This window comes from Hermetia illucens, chromosome 3 (genome assembly GCF_905115235.1).
Source record: "Hermetia illucens chromosome 3, iHerIll2.2.curated.20191125, whole genome shotgun sequence".
Classification (NCBI taxonomy): domain Eukaryota; kingdom Metazoa; phylum Arthropoda; class Insecta; order Diptera; family Stratiomyidae; genus Hermetia; species Hermetia illucens.
The window spans coordinates 41,040,045-41,065,240 of NC_051851.1; the positions used below are offsets into that span (position 1 = coordinate 41,040,045).

General features: G+C 39.0%; 4 protein-coding genes across 4 annotated transcripts in view; 3 read left to right on the top strand and 1 right to left on the bottom strand.

Annotated features, from left to right (window-relative positions):
- The window catches only part of LOC119653107 (steroid hormone receptor ERR1), a 246,955-nt gene that overhangs the window by 201,563 nt on the left and 20,196 nt on the right, over positions 1-25,196 (bottom strand). The window lies entirely within an intron of this gene.
- LOC119653111 lies at positions 5,675-6,179 on the top strand. Its single transcript, XM_038057633.1, has 2 exons — positions 5,675-5,870; positions 5,932-6,179. Exons 1-2 carry the CDS (start codon positions 5,738-5,740, stop codon positions 6,126-6,128), a joined length of 330 nt encoding a protein of 109 aa, XP_037913561.1. The 5' UTR covers positions 5,675-5,737; the 3' UTR covers positions 6,129-6,179.
- LOC119653110 (peroxisomal multifunctional enzyme type 2-like) lies at positions 6,795-7,330 on the top strand. The gene is made up of 2 exons (XM_038057632.1): positions 6,795-7,005; positions 7,071-7,330. The coding sequence occupies exons 1-2, from the start codon at positions 6,873-6,875 to the stop codon at positions 7,265-7,267; spliced, it is 330 nt and encodes a 109-aa protein (XP_037913560.1). The 5' UTR covers positions 6,795-6,872; the 3' UTR covers positions 7,268-7,330.
- LOC119653109 lies at positions 21,109-21,670 on the top strand. Its single transcript, XM_038057630.1, has 2 exons — positions 21,109-21,325; positions 21,386-21,670. The coding sequence occupies exons 1-2, from the start codon at positions 21,124-21,126 to the stop codon at positions 21,580-21,582; spliced, it is 399 nt and encodes a 132-aa protein (XP_037913558.1). The 5' UTR covers positions 21,109-21,123; the 3' UTR covers positions 21,583-21,670.

The following is a 25,196-nucleotide window of genomic DNA, read 5'->3' on the forward strand; positions in this document are numbered from 1 at the left end:
TCCGGTGGTAGAGCAAACAGATGTCATCAGCATATTCGAGGTATTTGAGGAAAGATGTCATACAGTCTGTTACATAAGAGCGTGGTCATTGTTAAATAATAACAACAATTGATTTTTCGAAAATTCGCAAATTCCTCAGTAGCAAGTCCAATCTCCTGCATTGTGCAATTATGGCCTTGTACCGTCGGGGCATACTTTCCACTAGTTTTTCTGCATATTCTACCCGAAAAGACCTCCAAATTTTCCGAATTTGTCGAGAAAGTTTATCTAAATTACATGGCTTGCGTCTGCGAAGCTGCAGAGCCCACACATTTTCTATGGGATTTGCATCCGGTGACTGAGATGGCCAATCTAAAGGACAACTCCGTTTTGCGCCTTTCACTCGCTACACGCTCGACTCCGATGTTTCGGATTGTTGTCCTCTTGAAGGATCCAGCTTTCATTTTTCTTGGTATACCATTGCTTAGCAGGTGGTAACAAAGCCTTTTGATATATTTTATTCATTTTTTCGGCATTTAAATTCTCGGTAAATAAGAACAAAGTACCGAAACCTTTGTTTGAGAAGCACCCCCTTGACGGGGTGTTTAACAGTCCGTTGAAGCATCCTACTGATGGAGGTTGTCCAGGCGTGTTTGATGTTCGGAAATGCCCAGAAGGAGGATTCATCAGAAAAAATTGCGTTGCTCCAATCGCGGTCCAAGTTTTCCTTCGCCCATTCCACTCGTTTTTCAACGTGTTTTGCACTCAACATTGGTTTTTCCAAAGTACTGCGATATTTCAGTTTATTGGCAAGCAAGTGCCTGCGAATCGTTCCGTAAGATATGTCAACACCTTTTGCTTTCAATTTCACATCAGCTCCACGTAAAGTCAAAGTTGGATCTTTTGAGAACAATGCGAGAATCTCTTTTTCGTCTTTTTTTGAGACTTTGCTTGCACTTCCGCGATCAGGAAAATCATCAACGTTACCGACCTTTTTATAGCGATTTATCCACTTGCTAACGAACTGCTTCGACTTTCCCATATATTTCGCAGCAGCAGTTTGCGTTAATTTGGATCCTTTTTCATGCAAACATAGAAAAATTGCCTCAAAGCAAGAAGCGTAAACAGCACTCATTTCGAAAAACCACTCAATTGAAGACTAAATTTGACAGAGAGCTGACTTTTTACAAAAAGCATGAAGGAAGAAACAGGACGCTCTGATTTTTTATCTTCGTGTAACAGTGACCACGCTCTTATGTAACAGACTGTAGTCCATTGAACTCCTCGACGTTTTTCGAACAGTGCAGCATATAGAACGTCCCCGATAACAAGAATATAGGTGACAGACGCAACTCTGGCGAACTTCGTTTTGGATCTCGAATTCCTCTGACGCAGCAAGTGATATTTTGCACCATAATATGTCGCTCTGATAATAGCTATTAGTTTCTCCGGAATACATGACAAACTGGCATTCGGCAGCCTCAAGCTGGATGGATTCAAGGAGAACAACTCTGGAAAACGACCATAGACTGGAAGTTTCCTATCTGAAATTAATTATCCTAGAGATTCTAGGAATAGAAGACTCGGTAGTGAAATTACTAGTTGCGGATTCACACGATATTACTCGTAAATGGTGGAAAGTATTGCAGTTGCAATAGACAATAGAAATAAATCTATCGTCGCAGACATCACACGACTAAATGACAAGCTATGTAAATAGGCATAAAGATAACAGTTTTCAGTGTATGGTGACCTGTCACACAACGAAGGATGACAAGAAAGATCCGGAAAAAGACAATGTTCGCATCAATCAAGAACAAAACCTAGGGATATTATTCTCAAACGATATCAAGATTATCCTAAAGAGCATACACAAATAAGCGAGCATCCAACAAAACATAAATGTAAAGGGACAACGTTTTATCGGCTTTGCAGCGAGCAGGAACTCCGATGATGGAGCATAGTGAAGTAGAACTGGTATGGGAGAACCTCATACACCCCGGTTTTGGGCCAAGGTCTACGAATTCGATCTCCCTAAAAGCTGTATGGCGCTTTGGCCTACCCCATCGATCTATCTGATGCAGGATCTGCCACGTCTATTTTCCTAGCGTCAAGATTACCCTCACTCATACGGAATAAGTGGCTCGATTATCGCAACCTATTGAGTTGGGTTTTATCCGTAACCAGGCATATTGTTTAGAAATTCCAACGTTATGGGTTTATAGCCGTCGAAATCGTCCACAATTTTTCAGAGGATTCCTATATCCAACGCGATCAATAGTTCGCAATATTTCTTCCTAAGAAACCAAGTCTCCGAACAATACATGACGACTGGCAAAATAATTGTTTGGTACAGTAAGAGCTTTGACCATATAGGGAGATATTTCGAGGGCAAGCTTTGTTGGCTGTCAACATTTTCTGCTATATTTTGCTGTTTTTATTGTTCTCATTTGACCAGCGCTATTTGCATTATCAAAGCCAGAAAAAAACGTCGAAGAATGTCATGATGCTATCGATAATGAAAATAAAGGATATGAAAATTGAAGGAACCTGCACAAGTCATAAAAGATTTCTACGGCAACGTTCGAAAAAATATCACATCAAAAGAACGACGGTTGAAATACCAAAAAAAAAAAACTAAATTTTTCTAGAGTGCCGAAAAAATAATTTTTATGTTTCATATACCGATACCGTAGCGTCGGTAGCAAGAACGATGTTATTACAACAATGCATACAACTTGCACATCGAACTGCAATTTTCACAATGCGGAAATCCAAGAGTCTGCAAACCGCAAATAAGTCCTATAAGGACATCGCAGAGAATATAATAAGCCAATCTCGCCGACGTGAATCAACGGTGGATAAGATATTTTCAAGAGCTGTTAAACGACGCTGATATCGCCTCCGCTGAGACAGTAATTATGAACATAGCCAGCAATGATCAGGCACATCCCTCAGGAAATTAGTCCAACTATATTAAACCTAAAAACAAATAAAGTTCTTGGAATTGATGAAACATCATCCTAAAAATGGCGAAAACTTGTGCATCTTCTTTCAACAGCTGGATTGAAGGTATGGACAACAGCGGAAATCCTGGGCAATTGGCGCAACAGCACTATATGCTAAATCCACAAGTAAGGTGATAGGTTGTGATGAATGGAATTGGCGAAAATATTCCCAGTGAAGCGCGTTTCGTTCAAAAGGTTGTGAATATAACACTGACGTTCATCAGATACTCATTCACTTCGAGCAAACACGATATGTTTGTTATAGGGTAACCAGATAGCAGTGACCGTTTTTTAAGCAGACCCAGGAATGCCATTTCGGTACCGATCAGATGAGGGCATCGCTAGAGAGTCAATCCGGTTTATTTGGCGGTTGAATTTGTGTCCATATCCTTATGCTGCGAAAGAATTGAAGCCAGCAGACCGTACATAACGCTATGAGCGCGAACTGGACACTGGAAATATTAGTGTTTCCTGGTCACTCCTTAGTGGGATATAGGAGTGCAGTCTGTAGTGAGACTGTTTCAGTTTCAATTTCATTACACTTAATGCTGTGCAAGTGATAAGCTCACAGCAACGAGATTGAGAGGCGGACATTCTACCGCCCCCCACCCATCGCGGTGTTCTCGATTTTAACGAAAAAATCATCTTCTCGGACGAGGTCCAGTTTTGATTCAGCGGCTACTTCGAGTGTTGAACTGTTTGATGGCGTTTATACATGACGGCATAATCGAACCTTATTTCTTTCTAAATATGGAAGGTGGCCCCGTTACCGTATATGGCCCTCGGTATAGAGTGATGTTACCCCATCACTCTTTGTTCCAGAGCTCAACGACATCGATAAATTCGACCTGTGGTTTAGGCAGGATGACGCTACCCTCCGATTATTTTCTTTGCGGTTACGTCAAGTCCTTTGCCTGCGCTAACAAGCCAACCCCTTTGGAAACTCAAGGCGTTATTCCCGGAATAACACCGTACATCTTGGACCCAGTCATTCTAAATTGGACCGATCGCTTGTGGGACTGGCAATAAAGCCAGAGGGATCGGACGGTAAGGGGTTGCCTGAACTAACAACTCCCTTCCTCCCTTCCCCCTCCGTTGGTGAAAGGAATTCCCTGACTTGAAGGCTCCCAAAGCCGGGAGAGCGGGAGGGCTAGCCCGAAGTAATGTGTCAAACGGTTCCAGGCTAGTTCTCTGATGACAGGGAGGTGTTTAGTTGGTAGTCCGCCAGCGTGCTGTTGCGGGAGTCCAACACTCTGTGCGTAAACGCATTCACCTACCCTACTCCCAAAAAAAAAAAAAAAAAAAAAAATAAAGCCATGTTGGGTATTTGAAGGATGTGCTATTCCATAAATAATGACATGATGCTCAATAGAAAATCAGGATAAATTTATTATCTAACACCATTGAAATCGCAAGTCTAAAGTCTAATTTTTACAACTTGGATACATGCCCAAAACTGACTGCTCCGCAGACCACAGCTGTGAAAAAGAAATTGAAATAAAACAACAATGTTAATTTTGGGTAGGAATTGAGAGAGTCCTAAGTCTGCCACATATTTGATGGCGAACCGGACTAGTTGGGAAGCTCCCTCCTACCCAAAATTAACATTGTTGTTTTATTTCAATTTCTTTTTCAATCATTGTTATCTGATTACCTAGTACTATTGAACATACGTTAGTAAGCGAAATTGTGCAATTCAACAATATAAATCAACCTAAATAATGGTATTTGCAGACGAGATAAGTATAGCGACGCAAGCCATTCCTGATGACAAGGATGACGGATGACCAAAACAAAAACTAAATCGATAGTCCAGGGAAGGGAAAACAGGTCATTCAGAGAATACTGGTCATATCCCTTATTTGGGAGTTCATTATGATAAAAAACAAAGCCTATTCTAAGATCAAAAAAAGTATAAAGGGAAACGTAAATTTCGGATATATAAAATACCAATTTATCCTATGCATTAGGCAAACCGAGGGAAAGGTGAAAAGCGGGGACAATTACGCGGAACCATAGGAGAGAAATTTAAACCTCTCAAAAAGACCTTATTTCCGTGCTCCTTACATAACGTTTAGACAGAAGGTTAAAAAACCACGAAAATTACGAGTAAGAGTAGTTGAAGTGCAACGTCTATACTGAATAACTACATTAACGATACGAAGATGAAGAAGAACAAATCGTGGCACGGGCTCGAAAAGTCAACTTCTGCAAGAAAATGTTGCCATCCAAGATGCTGGAAAACATTTCTCAGTAAAACGTTAAAGGGCAACAGGAATTTATAGTCTTCCAACGAGCCTTGAAAAATAAAATAATAAGAAATCAAAATAAAAAGTTCTGTAATGCTCCGAATGGCCCTCAATAATCTCTTTATTACTCATTTCAATGAATCAATATTCATCTGCTTCAGATGGTTCACATTAAACAAACAAATGTAGTCCTGGCTCGGTAAATATCTTTTGTTTGACACATGCCTACTATTTTTAATTTTAAGCAAGAAATCAAACAGGCCAATTTCCGTCCCACATCATCTTACCTCATATCCAGTTCCAAAGTACAACCAACTTTACTATCACTAGGTGAGTAGTATGTATCAAAAGTTAATAATTACAGATAATGCAATCAAAAAGCAATATCTTGACAACTCAGCCTGATAAAAATTGCCTATTTAAGCGGCCAACAACCGAGCAGAAACATGTAATTACTATTAATTTGTCAGCTATTAGTTGAGCCTAACATTTCTAGTCAAAATGTCTTTGAAATCCGATGCCATTGTCGAAAGGATTCGCGTCCGATTGGGAAAAATCGATCCGGCTAACCGTCAAGTGCTTCATACCTACAAGTGTAAAATTACATCAGGAGGCAAAGTTGCTAAGACATGGAGTAAGTTCAGCAGTGATATATGTGTGAGAAGTTCAAATTTTAATATTTTAATTAATTGCAGTGTTGGATTTGGTGAATGTTAAATTGTATGAAGGAAACGACGCAGCTGAATGCACCTTGGAATGTGATGACCAAGCATTTGCCGATATTGCTGACCAAAAATTGCAAGCAAAGGAAGCCCTCGAAAAAGGATTACTTAAAGTTGAGGATAATATGGAATTAGCACTTAAATTGATGCCATTTATCGCGACCGTTTAAATGCTTTGATCATTAACCATAATTTTTAATAAACTTAAATTTAATAAGATATATGAATGCCTTTAATTATATTCATTGATGGACTTAGGAGAGTCCTCAGAATTTTCGACTCCACACTTTGGCAAATGGATTTAGACTGTATTATGAGCGAAAATATATCTTCTCTTCTGCTAGATAAGTGGATATATTATTAGTATCTGCTGTCTCTGAGATATATTTGGAACAATGTCGAGAAAAAATGAAGCAACATTGATATTTGGATATGGCACAAAGTGCACTAGGACTTTGTTCAAGAATCGGATATGAAATTTAAGATGTTTGTCCTTGCTACATCAAGATCAATTAAAAACTTCGACAACAAAATAATAAGTTCATTAACATCATAAACAGTGATTTTGATTTTATTGCCAAAGATTATGTCAACTTTGTTGGGAGAATCTCTGTCTTTGCTTTTAAATTTCGTAATGATATTTTTAAGACTTCACTGGGAGAATTAGCTGAGCATTTCGCTTGCAAAAGAAAGCTGTGAACCCGTTTCAAAGTTCAATTCCGCAAATCACAATTCTACATCACGTTTCAAAGTGCAGGAAAATATCCTCTTATTTTTAAAGATGTATCTATAAAAATAGAACGTTCTAAGAGAATTGAAAGATATTTAAACAAATGCCACATAGGCAGAGGCAATCAGTTGCAATCAGCTCATCGTTACAGTCGTTCAAGAAACCTCCGAAAAATTAAATTAATATGTCTCTAAAGTCTGAATCAGTTATCGAGAGGGTGCGTGCTCGATTAGATAAAATTGATCCGGCTAATCGTCAAGTGACTAATGTTTATAAAGTTAAAATTACCGTTGGTGGAAACGTAACAAAGACATGGAGTAAGTTGTTGTACCTATAACAAGTGAATTAGATACTTTTAATGATATATCAATTGTGATTTTAGTTTTGGATTTGAAAAACGTGAAGTTATACGAAGGAGACGATAGTGCTGAATGTACTCTGATTTGTGATGATCAAGCCTTTTTGGATATAGCTGATAAGAAAATGGAAGCTAAGGAGGCACGCGAGAAGGGTTTGCTGAGTGTGGAAGGCGAAATGGACTTGGCAATGAAATTGGTGCCATATATTGCTACTATTTAAACGGATATTCCGTACTAACTTTATTATACTCAACATTAGCTCGAATAAAAAATGTGATCTCTTGAATTTTAGTTGTTCAACTTTAATAGGAAAATTTGAAAGCAATTGCAGATATATGTAGTTCTCGATGGTGAGGGACAACAGAGAAGGTTCAAAATCTCATTAGCAGAATAGGTTATCAGCTTCAGTGGGACTACCCTTCGTTTTTGGTTCATTCGTACTTTACCAAGCCAACCTTTATCTAATGAAATTTTGAAATCCGAACCTGAGATGGTTCTGCCCGATATATTATTGTCAAAAAAAAAAAAGAAAGTTACAAATTTCGCTAAGGAAGATATTGGTTCTCAAACCACAGGGTAGAATAGGATTCTGTTCGAATATTAACTTCCTACAATTAGGTTGTTGCATATGAAATGGCCGATTTGGCAATCAAGTGAAGTTAGGTGTGTTTTTGCTATATCAAACCACCACCAGTTAGCGCTGTTGGTATCGAATAATGAAGTATTTTGACCATCGTTGTGATAACGGTGAATAAAAAGGAAAAAAGAATGAAAAAGAGCCAAGAACGTATACTATTTCTGTATGAGTTCAAATTCGGTCGTAAAGCACCGGAGGCGACCAGAAACATTAACAGCGCATTTGAAGCTGGTGGTTACAAAAATTCCGGTTAGGCGACGTAAACCTTCAAGTGTCAACTGGGCGTACACTATTCGGCAGTTTCCCGGCACTTGCAACAACTTGGAAAGGTGAAAAAGCTCGACAAATGGGTTCCGCAAGCCCTTACGGAGCAAAACATGACGCTTCGAATGGAAATTTGCAGTTCTTTACTCTCCCGGAACAGAAGCGATCCTTTTTGCACACAATAGTGACATGTGATGAAAAGTCGATATTATACGACAATCGTCGCCGGTCATTTCTATTCTTTCTTAGCACCCGGAAAAACGATAAATGCGCAGATAGACTGTGCCAAACTTGAGGAAATGCACCAAAAATTGAGTATTCAACGGCCAAGATTAGTCAACAGAGATGGTGTGATACTCCTTCACGACAATGCACCACCTCATGTATCCAGAACAACAGTTAAAAAGTTGAACGAATTGCAGTATGAGACTCTGCCTCATCCACCATATTCACTAGACCTTTCGGCAACCGACTACCATTTTTTTAAGAATTTGGATCATTTCTGACGGAAAAACAATTTAGGAATGAAGAGGCCGTCAAAATCGCCTTCGACGAGTTTATCAACACCCGAACATTCATCTACGAAACTGGCATACATGCTCTTGTATCTCTCTGGGAGAAGTGTTTTGAATCGACTGACACCTATTTTGATTAATTAAATAAATTTTTGTAAGCTTTACAGTCATTTAAAATTTTAGTACCAAATCGGCTATTTCATGTGCAACAACCTAATAGTAAACGGGGTTTTTCCGTTTATTTAGTACAGCAGAAGTAATCATTGAGCCAGGTTAAAACATATGTACACTCTGTAAATAATCAAATTCCCCACCTACACACGTCTCAATGTCCTCTTTTCGTCAAATTTTATTATTTGCCAGATTTTCGACCTCAGCATACTTTTGGGATAAGTAAAAAAGTCAGAATACCGGAAGCTGGACGCTTCGGGTATAAAGGTGTTGTGTTCATCTCATGTGGGAAATTTTCTATGAACGTCTTTCCACTCGTGCACAGCTAAAAATTCAAAATATACCTTGATATGTCTTCAAACTGCAACCCCACCGTTCATAAGAGTTCACTTTATATAATAATGATGTCACTCACTTCTGAGAGTGCGTTTCTTCGGAAATTTCTTTGTGAAGAACTGGATAAAGATACAAATACGAATTTTTCACCATAGCTTTATTAACATCTTGAGCGCGCATAGTAAGTTTCCCAGCCCGATCGCATAGTTCGTTATTGAAATACAGAGCAATTTATACACCTATCTCCAAAAAAGGTGTTTTTCTGCTGCCACGCTAGAGGACGCTGCGATCATCTTAAAGAAAAAAAAGTAAACGCCATTTTAACGTACAGAGTTAACTACAGTCCGCAAACTAGGATTATTAAAAACTATTAAAAGCTAAATTTGTGGTGCCGTGTTAAACTTTTTCTTGTGAATTTTGGTGTTTTCTCACGGCTTTTTCAATGAATAAAAAAAAACTACTAAATGAATCATAATTAACCTAGTTTGCAGACCGTAGAAGTATGTTCTGAATAAGTCGTGAAAATTTCAAACAATTTCGTTGGATAGATTTTGAGCTATGGTGGCAGCCGATTTTCAATATGCAGTTCCGAGAAAAACGCATTTTAAAAGTAGAATGCGATTTTTAGCCATAAAACCTTAACTGACCATTAATCTGCTATAACTAGTCCATCAACCTTAGGTTTCTTGAAGAAACACGAGTAAAGCCTTGGCTTCAATTCTTATGATTTTAGCGAAGTCATTCGAACGGCGATCGACATAAAGCTGGTATGTGACATTTTACCTGTTTAATACTGTAATTTCCGAACGACTCCGAATATCAAAAAATCGCTTTGCCCATATATTCTACTCTATATCTAGATATAATTGATGCAAAAAAAAATCGATTCGTCGGGGGGGGGGGGGGGGGATGACGTCAAATCACGATACAAATCCCACTGCCGCCAACGAGATTTGAACCGCGACCTTCCGTACGATAGCCTTGTGCTCTAACCACTCAGCTATCCGGACAATAACAGAATATTTTCGAAAAAAACTAATTGAGCTCTTACGTTTATACCTTACATGACCATATTTAAAAAAAAATCCCCCCCCTCTCTGTTGCAACTCGTTGCACGTGTAGTGTTTCACAGACCACATATACTCACTAAATTTCGTGACGATAGCTTCAGCCGCTCCGTGTGACAGACGGACAGACAGACAAATGGACAAGCAGATATTGAATCGATTTAATATTTTGTTCCACACAAAACCTTGAAGATCATTACATTTCTTTTGGATGCTTATTAAAGTCTTTTATTTCCATAAAGAGCAAAGGTCAATGATATATTTTCTGTTTTGGTCGGTGACATTTTACTATTTTTCAGTTAGCTTCATAGTTCATAATTCCACCATTGGCGAAAACTTGAGGAAAGTGCTGATTTTCCACCTCATTTGAATTATATATTACGTCATTCGTCACAAGTGTTGTAGAGATCCAAACAAGTGGAAGTCAGACAGCTCAAGGTCAGGCGGTCAAGGTCACGGATCATCGAAGAAATGTGTGGCCTCGAATTGTCGTAAACACAATTCCTTTGCGATTGATGAGCGACGTTCTTAGACGAAAGATGCGTTTAATAATAATTGTTGTTGCGATAATTGAATTGGAACTGGGCGTTGAAGTGTGTTAAAGCGCTTCATTCAATACCCTAACGGTACACTACATACAGCATTAGGGTACCCTGTAGAAGGCAATGTGATCAGCATTGCACTTGCCCGTGATTATTACCGTCATTTGACTCAGGTACACATTCATAGCTGATTCAACTGATACCCGACATCCAGTCACGATAAAACCCCCGCTGCCTTCAGTGAGATCTAGACCGCGACTTTCTGTACAGCAGCCTAGCACTCTAACCACTGAGCCATCCAGATAATGCGTTTAAACTGTCTAATTACTGAAGTAGTTCTTCGGTTTCTTGCTAGGTGCTCCGAAACACCAGACTAAAATTTCCAGCCTGAAGTTTTTTACACCAGTTTCGGAACTGACATTTTTTTGAGCAGAGGCAAGCTGTTACTGTAGACTTCATACATTGTTTCATGGGCTTCGATCAGATCCTTTTCTTTATGCAAGCAAACGAGTAAAATATAGCAAAAGTGCAGAGTTTAGTCTTCCACTTTCAGCTTGTTTTGAAATCTATAAAACTCAGCCAAATCGTTCATCTTGAAAAGAAAGAAGCTAAATTGTTAGCTGGAAACGAAAAACACAAAATCCAAAGGCCGATTACTACTGCTCATAAAACATTTTATGCCATCATCCCCATAATGAGATCGAGAAAAGTACATAGACGTAATAAGCTACGCACCTACAAGATATTAATTCGGCCCATACTGTCGTATGGATGCGAAACGTCGACCTTGACGCAAATATCGCAGATCGACATCTTCGAGAGAAAAGTCCCCCGAAAGATTTTTGGAGCCGTAAAGGAAGGAGATACTTGGCGAATCAGATACAGATCATGAATTGTATGAATTATCGTCACTAAGCAAAATTCGAAAATTGCAATGGCCAGAGGGAAGGATTCCGAAACGAGTGCTGAAAGGCAGAGCCGATGGAAGCCAAAAAAAGGAAGTCAAGGAAACGTTGGGAGGACTCAGCGGACGCAGATTACAGATGAGAGAGAGAGAGATTTTCTAACTGGAGGACGCGGTCTTTGCATCTGGATAATTGGAGGCGATGCATCCGGGAGGCCAAGGCTCGATTTGGACTGTAGCCCCATGGAAGATCTATTTCTGTTACAAATGTAACAACTTTATGAGAACCATTTTGTGGGACTCAAAGTAGAGAGTAGAATTGAATGTGCACCTCGCACATGTAACATTCCCTAAAAGGTTCGAATCGAATCTCAAAGTTATTTTGAAGTAATAGCCTACGAGATGTCCATGACTCTCCCGTATCCTAACATACTTTATGCCAAGTATTAGAGGGGAAACGCCTACCTTTTCATAACATTTCGCTGTTGTAAATATAAGGAGGTAAATTGACGCTTTTAGTTAAGGCGATTTCATAAATTGTAAGTTGTTTGACATAGTTTAACAATATTTTATGTGAAACTTCAGAAATATCAGCGAAAATGAAGACCAGAAAAATCACAGTTGGTGATACTACGTTTGCACAAATTCCACCCCAATACAACAGGAAATTCGATGCGTTTTTTTCTTATGGTTTTCGAAGTAACCTGAAGCAAACATAAATTTTTAATGAATGGTAAAATGCACATAGGGCATTTCGTGATTGGAAACTGTGCCAAATTGGTTTGGAAGATTCAAGACATGACATTTTTTCTAAGAGGATGAACCATATAAAGGTCGCCCAAAATCTTCGACTGACGATTTCTATCATCAATGTGGCCCCTAAAATAAAGGGAGATCCCAGATTGACCCAAGGAATGGTTGCTAATCAACTGGGGGCTTCAATTCCATGGTTGTATCAGGAATATTTGATCATTATCTGGGATACACATACAAAAAATATTCTGGATGGGTTTCACGCATTGTAAAAGGAGCTCAAAAAGAGGCATGCGTTTATTTCGCTAAATATTTTTTGCGGCATCTAAAAGCGGCCAGCCTACTACAAAATCGTTACTGATAATGGAGCTTAGTTTTATAAGTAAATTCCAGAAACCAAATAGCAGTCCATGGTATAGAACTTACAAGAACCCAGTCCGCCCGTCAAGGCACGGCAAGAAAACTGATGCTTTCATCAGAAACAAAACAGAAACGTGCATACCCAAAATTTTCCAAAAAGTGCTTGCAGGCAAGCCCCAAAAGAAATTTCGAAACTATTTTCGGCCTTATGACAACATACTAGTGTACACTGTTGAAAAGAAAAATAATTTTACTGTGCTCTCAGGCAAACCTGCTCCCCTGTCCTATGTTCTGTGATTTCTGTTTATTTCCAAAAATAAAAAAAACAAGTCGGGAAACCGGAAGCTAAACGCTTCAGGTACGAAAGGTTTTGTGTATTTCTTAGTACGTAACACGTAATATATCCATATATTATGTGAGAGTATCCACTTTCGGGTGATATTGACATTCATAGTCTTCAATTTCCAAAGAAGCAACAAATTTGAGGTATTATAACTTTGTTAGTAATAGTGCGATTTCCACGAAACTTGGTAAGATCATGCTCTATATTATAGCCTATATCACACATATATCACAATTTCATGGTACTAGGATGAACTTAAGGGGGGTTTCTAGCCAATTACAAAAAATTGTAGTAATATACTATTATTAACTTTATTTAAACAGATATCGGCATGGAAGGTATTTCGCAGCCCAGGCATCATATAGTGGCAGCCTCCTGATATTTTTCAGATTTTTCGGTTTGGTAGTTTCTGAGAATGGCCCCCTTAAAGAAGTGATCACTTTCAACCCGCCACGCTCCCCACCCTTCCAACGAATGTAAAAACTAAGATCGGCTTTGAAAAGTACTAATCAAGACCTTTAATTTGATACCCCACATGACTATATTTTATGAAAAAAAATTTTACATCCCCCTTGTGCATGTATGGGGACCCCCCCTTAAATTCGACGTAAACGGATGTAATTTACTGGATGCGTGAGCGTTCACAGTTCCCACCTTTCTACCAAGTTTGGTGTCAATCGCTATAACCGTCTCCGAGAAAAATGCGTGTGACGGACAGACAGACAGACAGACAGACAGTAAACCGATTTTAATAAGGTTTTGTGTTTACACAAAACCTTAAAAAAGAGGAAGGGTCTTTTCTAATGAGGAGATTATAAATGCAACTAAAGTTGAAATTTAGAATCTTCAAAAAAAAGATTCTGAGAACTGTTTAAAAGGTGGATCTACAGACTGAAAAAATATGTAGCATGAGATCAAAATCACGTGGAAATAAACATAAATTAATAAGGGAATAAAAATTATCTTTTGTTTATTTTTTTTATAAAGTACCGCGCTTTTGTATGTAATATGCATACATTTTGCAGTGTCAGCGGTTTCACGGCAAGTGCAACGTTTCGATCGCTTTGTTCTGCGGAAAGCTGACGAAAAACTTCATTTGCTAATATCCAGAATTTTTCTCATCGATTCAGTACCCTTAGTTTCTCCATTGCCCTCCTTTCCCATTTCCAATCCCAACATCAACACCTTTTAAAATATTAATTTCAAAATGATAATTTTTATTTTCAATTTTATTCTCAAACTCTTTTCCATTTTTAACTCTCTGTAAAACCTTAACATCCATTTAAATATTTTAAATTTTAATATAGAAATTCTCTAATATTCCAAGATGATCATTAACGTTTTTTTTTTGTTTAGTTGTTGATTATGCTGTATAATGGAAATCAATATTTAGTGTTTGTTTCTAGATAGACCGAAAGGTTGTACTATACTAACAAATCATCATCAGGGATTATCGTTCTAGTTGGAGACTCGTAGTTGCAGATGGAGTTCCAAGAGAAAGTGCAATCAGTGGAGGGAAATAAGTTTTGCAATATACCAAGTTGTCCATTCGAAGAAGAAGCGCAAATCAAGGCCAGTTAAATTCTATTTTCATTTTTTTTTAAAATTAACGAAAGTATTGCTCAAATGAAAATTAATTAAGACGGACGAGGCGATTTTAGATAAAATTTGAAAGAATTTTTTCGAGGCACTTTTTACCTTAGTTTTGTGCTATCCTTTACCAGGGATTTTCACCAGCGGGAATCTTAGAAAGAATGAATACTTAAGGTTAATAATTTTCTTTGTGCGAGACATATGCTGGCGGGCGTATCAAAACCGCTTCGTGTCTCTGTTAGTGCTCATCAAGGAAGCACCCTCTCACCACTCCTCTTTGTTCTTGTTATGGACACCGTCACATGGGACATCCAACGTCCAGCACCCTATCATCATCACCATCATCATCAACGGCGCAACAACCGGTATCCGGTCTAGACCTGCCTTAATAAGAAACTCCAGACGTCCCGGTTTTGCGCCGAGATCCACCAATTCGATATCCCTAAAAGATGTCAGGCGTCCTGACCTATGCCATCGTTCTATCTCAGGCAGGATCTGCCTCGTCTTCTTTTTCTACTATAGATATTGCTCTTATAGACTTTCCGGGCTGAATCTTATCCATACAGACTAAGTTACAAGCCCACCACAACCTATTGAGCCGGATTTTATTCACAACCTGACGGTCATGGTATCGCTCAAAGAATTCGCCGTTATGTAGGCTACGGAACCGTCCATCCTCATGTAGGGGGCCAAAAATTCTTCGGAGGATTCTTCTCTCGAGCGCGGCGAAGAGTTGGAAATTTTTCTTGCTAAGAACCCAAGTCTCCGAGGAATACATGAGAATTGGGAAGATCATTGTGTTGTACAGTAAGACGTATCAACCAACGTCTCAAGTCTAAAATTTACCGCAATGTCGTCCGTCCTGTCGCCCGACTATAAAAGACAATAAACGGCGTCTTGCGGTATTGGAGACGACGATTTTGCGTTGGACTAGTGACGTAATACGTTTTGATCACATCCGAAATGAGGAAATCCGTGATCGTTATGGGGTTGCACTGATCGTGGAAAAATTGCAAGAGAGGCGTCTTCGATGGTATGGTCACGTAATTCGCGCTAACGAGAATTCACTTTCCAAGATTGGTCTGAACATCGAAGTCGATGGTAAAGGACCAAAAGGCAGGCCGAAATAAATATGGCTTGATACGCTGGATGGGAATTTAAAAGCCTCGAGATTGCATCCAGGTCAGGCATTTGATAGAACTAAATGGCGAAACCGATCACGACGAGCCGACCCCGCTTATGAACGGGACAAATTCTGAAGAAAAAGAAGTAGAGGATGGAGGATTTGTACTTTGTGTTAATGCCATAAACAACGACATTTCAGGCTGCATCATTATTGGAATCGCTAGAAATTCGGTTTTCGGTTTCCAAATGTTCCTCAAATGTACCTCGAAAGGTCGATTGACAAATTGGAAGTTAGTTTCCGTTCGTTGAACAGTTTGTATATTTACGTAGCATTGTTTCTGCTGACAGCAGTACTGAACTTGATGTCACTCGACATATTAATGGCATCTAAATCCACCTTCGATGATATATGGGAGTAGTATGTACATGGAAGGTGGTTGCCACTGCTACTCAGAAGCTCCAAGCGTTCATCAACTTATGTCTGGTTGAATGTTATTATCGGGGTATTCTGGTCTGAGACAATAACAAATGAAGAACTTCTTAGGCGTCCGTACCCGTTGATTGGAAAGCGGAAGTGATAGTGCCTAGGAAGATGACCGGCGAGAATTGATCGTTTCACTACACAACTATGTGGAGTAGAACGGTGGTAGCTCGTCGTGGGGTGAGCTGAAGCACATTACCAGGAACCAACAATAATGGCGTGCAGACGCGATTGGCACGATATGTCTCACACCGTAGCTGATAGCAGCAATTTCAAATTTTAATTTTCAGAATACGACCCGAGGAAATTCCGTTGTTGGCCCAAAGAAAATCCAATAAGAGGATTGTGTCGAAAATACTCGTTTTGTTCCACCTGGCACTTCGTTATTTACAAATTAGCAAAAATTAACTTCAACGAAAAGACCATATACACTAGTTTTATTTGTTAACCAGAATTTGGACTTTAAAGATACACATTAACACGGTATATTTATTTATCGCATATTTGGATAATGCAAATGTAAATGCATTGAAGAAGGGAGTGTCTGGCTACCAAAATATTGACAAATGCGATAAATAAATACACCGCGTCGCACCTTTATTAAAAACAGTCTTTTAATTCCATATGTAAAGTGGAGGATGTTCTTTCGAATAACATAAATCATGCCAAGACTTTTCATTTTGAATTTTTTTCATAATAAATGACTAGCTTCTAGGAAATTTTAGCATGGGGAAAAAGTGTTTATAATATTATAGAACCTCTCGCAAAATAGATCTCAGTTTATACTAACCGCACTGGGGTTTCACTATATTTCGCCTTTAGCTGCCCAAAATTGATTGATTTTCACGCTGAGGTAGGAGCATTATTAGCTAAATCAATCAATCTCTGAGATATTTGACCAATTATGAATAAGACTTTACGATTTCTGACTTTTATTCAAACCTATTCATCTAATTTGCTAGAGCGGATAAATCTCAAACATGTCTAAACGATGAAATGTTTTTCACTGCCACTCATCTATAATCACCTCATTTCTTTAGAAATACTAAAATCCAGAAAAAAATTCAGAGTGATATAAAACCCTATATCCCTGATATTGAAAATAATGATAGAAAAAGGTTCCAACCTCTGCGGCCATAAGCAGATACCATAAAAGATCGAAATCAGCACTTGTCAGTAAATTGTAAACCACTTTTTTATCAAAATATATCAAATTGGCAACAATATAACGTCTTACAAATAAAATTGCAGGTGTTTGCTTTGATAAGATGAAAGTGCAAATAGCATTTGACCCCAAGTATCTAAGTTAATCTCATAAAATTCAAAGATTATTTCCGGTAAATTTATCAGTTCAATTATCTCCACTGAATTTGCGATAATGTTTCAATAGACGGACTGCAGACGTTCAGTTGCAACTTTTTACAATGGCCATCAAAAATTAATTCAATAAAGTATGGTTAAAGTCTGAAAGGGTTCGCGTTCAATTGAGTTTCCATACAATATTTCGCTGTATTATCTCATCTTCCATAGGGCGATAATTTCAGGCTATATAATATTTTGCATAGCATTTTTCCTATTAACTATATACGCGTTATTAAAAGCTTGTCCCCGTCAGGGAGCAAATTATAAAATGAAATATTTTAAGAAACCTAAAGGAGATCTTTGATCCATAGGACTCACCCTTGTTTGTAACACTGATCCCCTACTATCTTCAATCACCAGCAAAATAGAGATATTTTCTTATTATATCCCATACACAGAAACACGACAGTTTGAAGGTGGGAGAGGAGTCAAGGGAGTACCACATCCAGTCTCATTTGTTGGTATTTAATCTTCTGCCTTTGTCCCGTTCGCAAGTGGGGTCGGCTCGTTGTGATCGGTTTCACCATTTGGCTCGAATCGAATGCCTGATCTGGGTGCAATCTCGAGGCTTTTAAATCCCCATCCAATGTATCATGCCACCGTTGTTTAGGCCTGCCTTTTGGTCGTTTACCCTCGACTTCGATGTTCAGATCAATCTTGGCAAGAGAATTCTCGTTGGTATTTAATATCAACTCATTAACAGGACACCAGTGAGCTAAAATATCTACCTTGACAGTAAAGCCGCATAGTCTATTAAAGAAACTACAGAGGAAAAGAAGTCATCTACGTAAACCAGAGAAAATGGAAAGCAGGGTTTCCGGAATGGTAGGAAAAAAGTTAAAGGCTTAGAGCATATTTCATTAACCACGATCGCTGTAAATTTGCGAAATATTTTCCAGTCTCCCACGACCTTCGAGAAGCTTGCAGTGCTCCTTTATGCTACGACCATCGATCCATTAGTCATACTGAAATAATGAGTCATTTCTGGCATGGCCAGCAATAAAGATGTAGCCCGTTTTTAATCTGTGACTTATCCACTACCATTTTCGCATGGGGCCGGAGTAAACCGATGGCACGATGCAGAGTTGAGGAAGGTTTACAGCTTTCGAGTAACAGTGGTGATCACGTTCTACATACTGCTTCCATATAGGAGCACAGGGAGAAAAATGTCTCCACTTGATGTTGGTGTTAAAATACATAGCTTCATTTCTATTTTTTTTTTAAAAAGAAGCAACGAAGGCGGATCTTGTGCTTTCTATGTATACAAACTGATCGGCACCTTCGATAAGCTTCCCTTTTAATATGATAATCAGCCAAACTGGCAACCTCGTTATGATTGGTATTTATCTTCTATCCGACTCTGATTACCTTCTTTTCCAAATTCAGAGGAATTCGGCCAAAATCCAAAGCAAGTTGAAAGAGCAACCAGAAGTCAGATGGCCAGTACGCTCAAAGTCACCCCCGTCTGGGTTCCCGGTCATAGGAACATAAAGGGGAACGATCAGTTCACAGAGTGGCCAGACGGGGTTCTATACTTGGCAGTGGACCAGACGGCGTCTCGCTAGCGACTATGAAGGATAGAATCTATCCGCATTACTTAACAACCGCTGACTTCAGATGGCGAAGGCTCACCACCTGCGTCAAGTCGATGAAAATTTGGCTCTCGCATAATACGACCCAATCAAGAAAGCTTCTGGACCAGGCACGTGCAAATAACTACAGGATTACGGTGATTTATACGGGCACAGGTCTATATAGGATCACACCACCAGAATCGGCATACCTTTCAATTGGCACTGCCGAGGCTGCGGAGAGGACGGGGAAGCCCTCCGGCACTTCCCTTGCGATTGCCCACCTCTAGTTAGAGCCAAGCTGTGGACACCAAGTAAACAATTACAACATTATTCGGTAGATCCCGCTTTTTTCCTCCGCCGCCAAAGGATCCTTGACACTTGCCAGTAAATTCCGAAAAGTGGACGGTCGACTTTTTTATCCAATTCGTGATGTTGTTAAATAGGTAGGAATACGGGATACTTATCCGTCTCGAAAATGTATGGTGCGAAGTTCCTAGTATCGTTATCTATGTTGCTGTAGGCTTACGGTATATCTCGAACTTAGGCTTCCCGCTAGAATTGACGATATTCCCCCTCTAGTGTAAACTCCATTTTATGATGTTTTGTAGACCATGATGACCATGTCGATATCGTCTCTTCTAACAATCGCAAATACGTCATCTACATGCCAAAACCATACTTTAGATATTATCCCCCTCGAATCAATTTTTTCTTCGATTGATGACATGAACTTTCAATGAGTAACGGTGAGAGGGGGTTCCCCGTCATTACTTCTGCAGTAGTTTTGTAGAATCTATCCCGCAACGTAAAATATTTTTCGTTCATGCAGAGCCTGTCAAGGTTTGCATAGATTCGAACTTTTATTCTCCATTCCGAGCTAGATACAAACTGTCTCAGCCATGTCTCGAGTTCGAAAATTGACTTTTCCACTTTTTCCTGTTGGTAAACAATGCCTTCACGTCGAACGACAACATCACCTCGTCCTCACCCATCCTCTCAATGCGTTTCAGCTTCTGTATTAGTTCATGGGAGTTAGCCATTGAGCTCTTGCGTGATACAAACCAAACGACAACCTTGAACCCTTGGGAAAAGAGTTATAAGACAAACGGTTTCGTCCAGGGCAGAGGCAACTCAAACTATTGGCGGTTTCACTTGGATATAATTCGCACCCTTGGCGTGTTTTTCCAAATGTATAAAGGAGCGTTTTCCATCTCATGCCACTCACGCTCACGCTGCTCTTAGGGCAGAGGTGAGGCAGCGTCTGACGGGTTGGCTCTGCCCTGGACGAAACCCTTTGTCCTATAACTCTTTTCAGAGTTTTTTATTCTCTAGACAGTATTAATTAATTGCGCGACAGTCTAGTGTCATAAAGAAATCTTTTCGTCCTGCCCAGTGTAAAGTATGCATGTTAGGTTTCTGGTATAGACACTCATCGTACAAAGATGCTTCCGTAAAGGACAGTGACTGGTTGTTAGGCCTATTAGTGTCTTCATTTTGACTTTATTTAATTCTAGGATTTCGATCATTTTAGTTCGCGGTCCTTCCTGCAGCATGAGTTTACTGTGCCTCTAGCCCACCGCTGCTCCCCCTTCGATGGGTTAGTATTTATGCCATAGTCACCAGTGTGAAAGTTAATTCAATCCTAAACCTGAACCTGCAATATTCATTAGTCTATAGAAAGTCATTACAGGCATATAAATGTATGCAAGGATGAAGTGGAATTTTCAAAGAGGGAGGTTAAAAGGTATGAAACTGTCGTGATGTTAGTTATTATTTTGCTGAAAATCTTTGCATATACTATAGGGGAACTTTTTCTACTTCATAAAAAAGCAATATTCCAAACCAACAACATATATCTGGGAAATCCAATTCTAAGGTGCATTTATTTCGATAAGATTAAAATGCAATCAATATTTGATCCAAAGTATATGAATCAACCCGAGAACGTCTACAGAGAATTCAAAGGTTATTTCCCAAAAATCGTACGTCTATCATGAATGGTAATCTTTCATAACCATAATTTGAGATAACAATTAACTATTTAAACAAATGGCCGCTGGTCATCGACATTCAATAGTGACTTTCATTTCCAACAAGCACAACAACAAATACAATAAAATGTCTCTCAAGTCAGATGCAGTTATTGAAAGGATTCGTGCTCGATTGGGTAAAGTTGACCCTGCCAAACGCGAATTAACCAACATCTATAAGTGCAGGATAACCGTAGGCGGAAAAGTGGTTAAAACATGGAGTGAGTTTCATGGTGGCAATATTTTTGAAATAAAATTAATTTGAAAAATTTCTTTTGCAGTTATGGATTTGAAAAATGTAAATTTGTACGAAGGAGATGACAGTGCTGAATGTACTTTGGTATGTGATGATCAAGCATTTGCAGATATGGCCGACAAAAAGATGGAACCAAAGCAAGCCCTAGAGAAAGGCCAACTGAGTGTTGATGGAGAAATGGAATTAGCCATGAAATTGCTTCCGTATATTGCCTCGATTTAAGTGATATGTTGTAGCTCAAATTATGCTTTATTAATAAGATTATCTGATGATTATGGGGAAGAAATTAAATAAATGTATCTCAAGCAAATTAAATCTTTTTACTAATAGACAAACGACTTGGTACTTCATGACTAGGAAAAGATGATCATGCAATAGCTTTCAATTTTTCGACTTTAGGTATTCAATAGAATAGCAAAACATGAGTGATTACGAAGCATATATATTTATTAATTAATCAAGAACAAATTTCTCTTGTTTGGAAAAATTGGATTAAATAATATGAAAGTAATAAAAAGTGGGCTTTTATTTTTTCCAAAATTTTCTGACTTAAACTTTCATACAAATTTTTCATAACCCCTCCGAAATTGCGTCCAACTCATACTGTATTCTTTCAATCAACTGCTACATATTTTTAAGTCTCCTTTCTTTCAACCTGAACCACATATTTTCTATGGGATTCAAATCAAAAGAGTTACCAGGCCAATCTGCCCAAACATTCACGAAGTGGATTTTTTTGTTGAGGATGCTTGGAGTCCTGAGTCCGCATCCATTTGATGACGGACCGGACCACTTGAGAAGCAACTTACTTCCTCTCTTCTGGTCCACGGACTCGTCTCTTTGCTTTAAACACCCAAGTGGTCCGGTCCGTCATCAAGTGCATCCGGACTCAGGACTGCCAGCATTCTCAACAAAAAAATCCACTTCGGCCTGGTCTAGGTTTGAACTTGGGGAAGATTTCACTTCCGTATAAATCGCACTCATGTCGGGTTTCCGATTATATATTATATAAATGGAACGATTACCACCTGTCGCCACTTTCGGCCACGCTGCTCCCAGGGCAGAGGTGAGACAGCGTCTGATAAGTTGCGTCTGCCCCAGACGAAACCGTCAGTCAAGATTTTTTCTGTTCGCGAAGTGCTTGTAAACCGCTTCATAAATCATGAAAGCTATGTGCAGTCGAACTTCATGGTACATCAGAATCGCCCTCTCACTGTCCATAAATTGATGGGCATGACTGGGATATAATGGACGCATTAATTCTTCGACAAAGTGTAGTCAGCTTTTTTTACTGCTTATTGCGTCATCTCTCATGACGTTTATGCTGAATATCATCGGGTACCTTATTGTGAAAACAGTCGCGGGATTGTCCGTTTTCAGTATTCTGATACAACTAAACTTAATCTGCGTACGATTAAGCGCTCGCGAGCCTCCTCTGTTGCTCTATTTCCGTTCGCGTTTAGTCGCGGCCGTCATGGTGACGTCACGATCGCTTGCTAGCACGCAGCTATATACTGAACAGCTATTTTCCGTACACTGAGTAAAATTTTATTCAAAAATAGCTGGAAATGGTACAAGTAATATTCCATCAAGTGCTATTTCATCTATTGTTATCGCATGAGCCTCTCAGGTAGTCTGATTCAAAAATTTAATTTATATTCCCCTCTTGTTTATAACAATTGTTTGAGGAAGGAATCAAATACTTTCGGAGCTGTTTTATAAAGGATATCTCCGTATATATGTATTAAGCAAAACACCCAATTAAGGGATGCAATATCTTTTAGGCAAAGGTTGTTTGATGCTTTATGATATCTGGTATCTGGACTTATAAACGAAGCTTTGATTGCCCCCAAAACACTAGGAAAAATTATGGTAAAAGATTAACTTTTAATCTCATCCTCAGGGAAAGTGAGGAATTAATGGAGAAGAAGAGCACCCGCGCGGGTGCGAGAGGGGGTAGTAGAGCAAGGGGCGGCCCTTGTACATCGCGATGATGATTACCCTATATGAAAAGAACCCTTTTTCAAGATACTATAACTTTTTAACGATTAGTGACTGCTATGGAATTAGCAGCAGTGGAATGGCGGACTGTTTTTCTTTCCTCTACATATCCTCTTTAGCCTCTCCCTTTCCGGGGGGTGGGATTGAAAACACAACTTTACCATGATAATATAAAAATACCCCCTTTAAGAGAGGACCACCCGCATTTCCCTTCATACTCACCTTTACCAATGCAGGGATAGGGCTCAAAATTAAACCCAAAGGTTTTGATATGAATATATCCCCATTTTGAGGAGCCATGGCGTTTCAAGCGGTAGTGACCTCCGCAATCCTTTAATGGAACAAGAAAGCGGGGACCTTTTTGTTTCCTCTACATATACTCGCCATTCTGTCTACATCGCGGGATAGGCTTGAAAATTCTAACTTGACCATGATCATATTAAAAAGGCCCCACTTTAAAGCACTATAACTTTTTAAAGGGGTGAACCCTACAAGTTTTGATGGGATTTGAAAAGGGAGGGAATAAAAATCTATAGTAAAACATTTTCTCAAAATATGTTTTTTGGTGTGGGGGATAGCATGGAAAGAAATTTAATATAATTTTTTATACAAACTCTATTATTATTAACGCTGTATGCACCTAAAATTAGATATAAATATTAAATTTGGGCCATTTGGGAGCACTTTTTCCGATAAAGAATACGATTAGTAATTTTCCAAGAATAGTTTTGACATTAGTTGCAAAGGGGAGGAGTGCGTAGATTCCAAAAGGAATAATAATTTCAAGGGCCCATTCTCAGAAGCTGCCCAACCGAAAAATTTGCACATGGTATCCAGGCTTCAAAATACTCTGTTACAATATCCGCTAAAATAAAATTAATAATAGTATATTTTTGTATTTTGAAAATTTATTGCGAACCGAAGTTCATACTAGATCCGTAAAATTTTGGCATAAAATCGATTTTAATAGGAAGCCTCGTACTGGAAACTTTGGTGAAAAGCCGACTGTTATTAACGAAATTCGACTCTTATTAGCGAAGCTATAGTAAATCACTCACGTCAAATAACCACCCCGAAATATCAACAAGTTCCAGGGAAATTATATGAAGATCCAGTTGAAAATGAACATAATAATAATAATAATCGTTGGCACAACAATCCATATTGGATCAGGACCTTGGAGTGTGTTAGAGCACTTCATTCTAGACCGTATCGGTACACTACAGTACATTGTAGGAGGTAATGTGGTCAGCATTGCGGTCGCCCGAGATTATTACCCTGATATGACTCAGGTACTCATTGACAGCTGAGTCGACTGGTATTCGACGTCAAATCACGATACAAATTCCACTACCACCAGTGAGATTTGAACCGCGACCTTCCGTACGACAGCCTTGTGCTCTATCCGGACACTGAAAATGAACGTAATTAACGAAAAAGAGAAGCCCAAATAGTAAGAATATTACATTAACAAATGCGCTCAATCAATATGCCAATATGTGATTCAGAAATCAGTCTGGGCTGATATTTCCCACTTTCCTCGGGTAGGGACTACATTTTCAAGCTTGCATATGGAGAGTAATGGCTGTCAATCCATTACAATCCTATACTACTCGTTCGAATGGGTGTAAAACTAGCTCTCATCCTTTCTATTATTTCAAAAGAATAATATAACTGTAGCTACCTTCTGTTACATAAGAGCGTGGTCACTGTTAAATAATAACAACAATTGATTTTTCGAAAATTCGCAAATTTATTGATAATTTGGTCGTCAATACTCAATGCAAATACCTCAGTAGCAAGTCCAATCTCCTGCATTGTCAATTATGGCCTGG

Excerpts from the sequence above, each read along its gene's own strand:
- LOC119653111 (XM_038057633.1), top strand. The coding sequence starts at position 5,738 with ATGTCTTTGAAATCCGATGCCATTGTCGAAAGGATTCGCGTCCGATTG. Across the intron at positions 5,871-5,931 it reads CAAAGTTGCTAAGACATGGA|TGTTGGATTTGGTGAATGTT; the intron begins GTAAGTTCAGCA and ends AATTAATTGCAG.
- LOC119653110 (XM_038057632.1), top strand. The coding sequence starts at position 6,873 with ATGTCTCTAAAGTCTGAATCAGTTATCGAGAGGGTGCGTGCTCGATTA. Across the intron at positions 7,006-7,070 it reads AAACGTAACAAAGACATGGA|TTTTGGATTTGAAAAACGTG; the intron begins GTAAGTTGTTGT and ends TTGTGATTTTAG.
- LOC119653109 (XM_038057630.1), top strand. The coding sequence starts at position 21,124 with ATGGCCGCTGGTCATCGACATTCAATAGTGACTTTCATTTCCAACAAG. Across the intron at positions 21,326-21,385 it reads AAAAGTGGTTAAAACATGGA|TTATGGATTTGAAAAATGTA; the intron begins GTGAGTTTCATG and ends TTTCTTTTGCAG.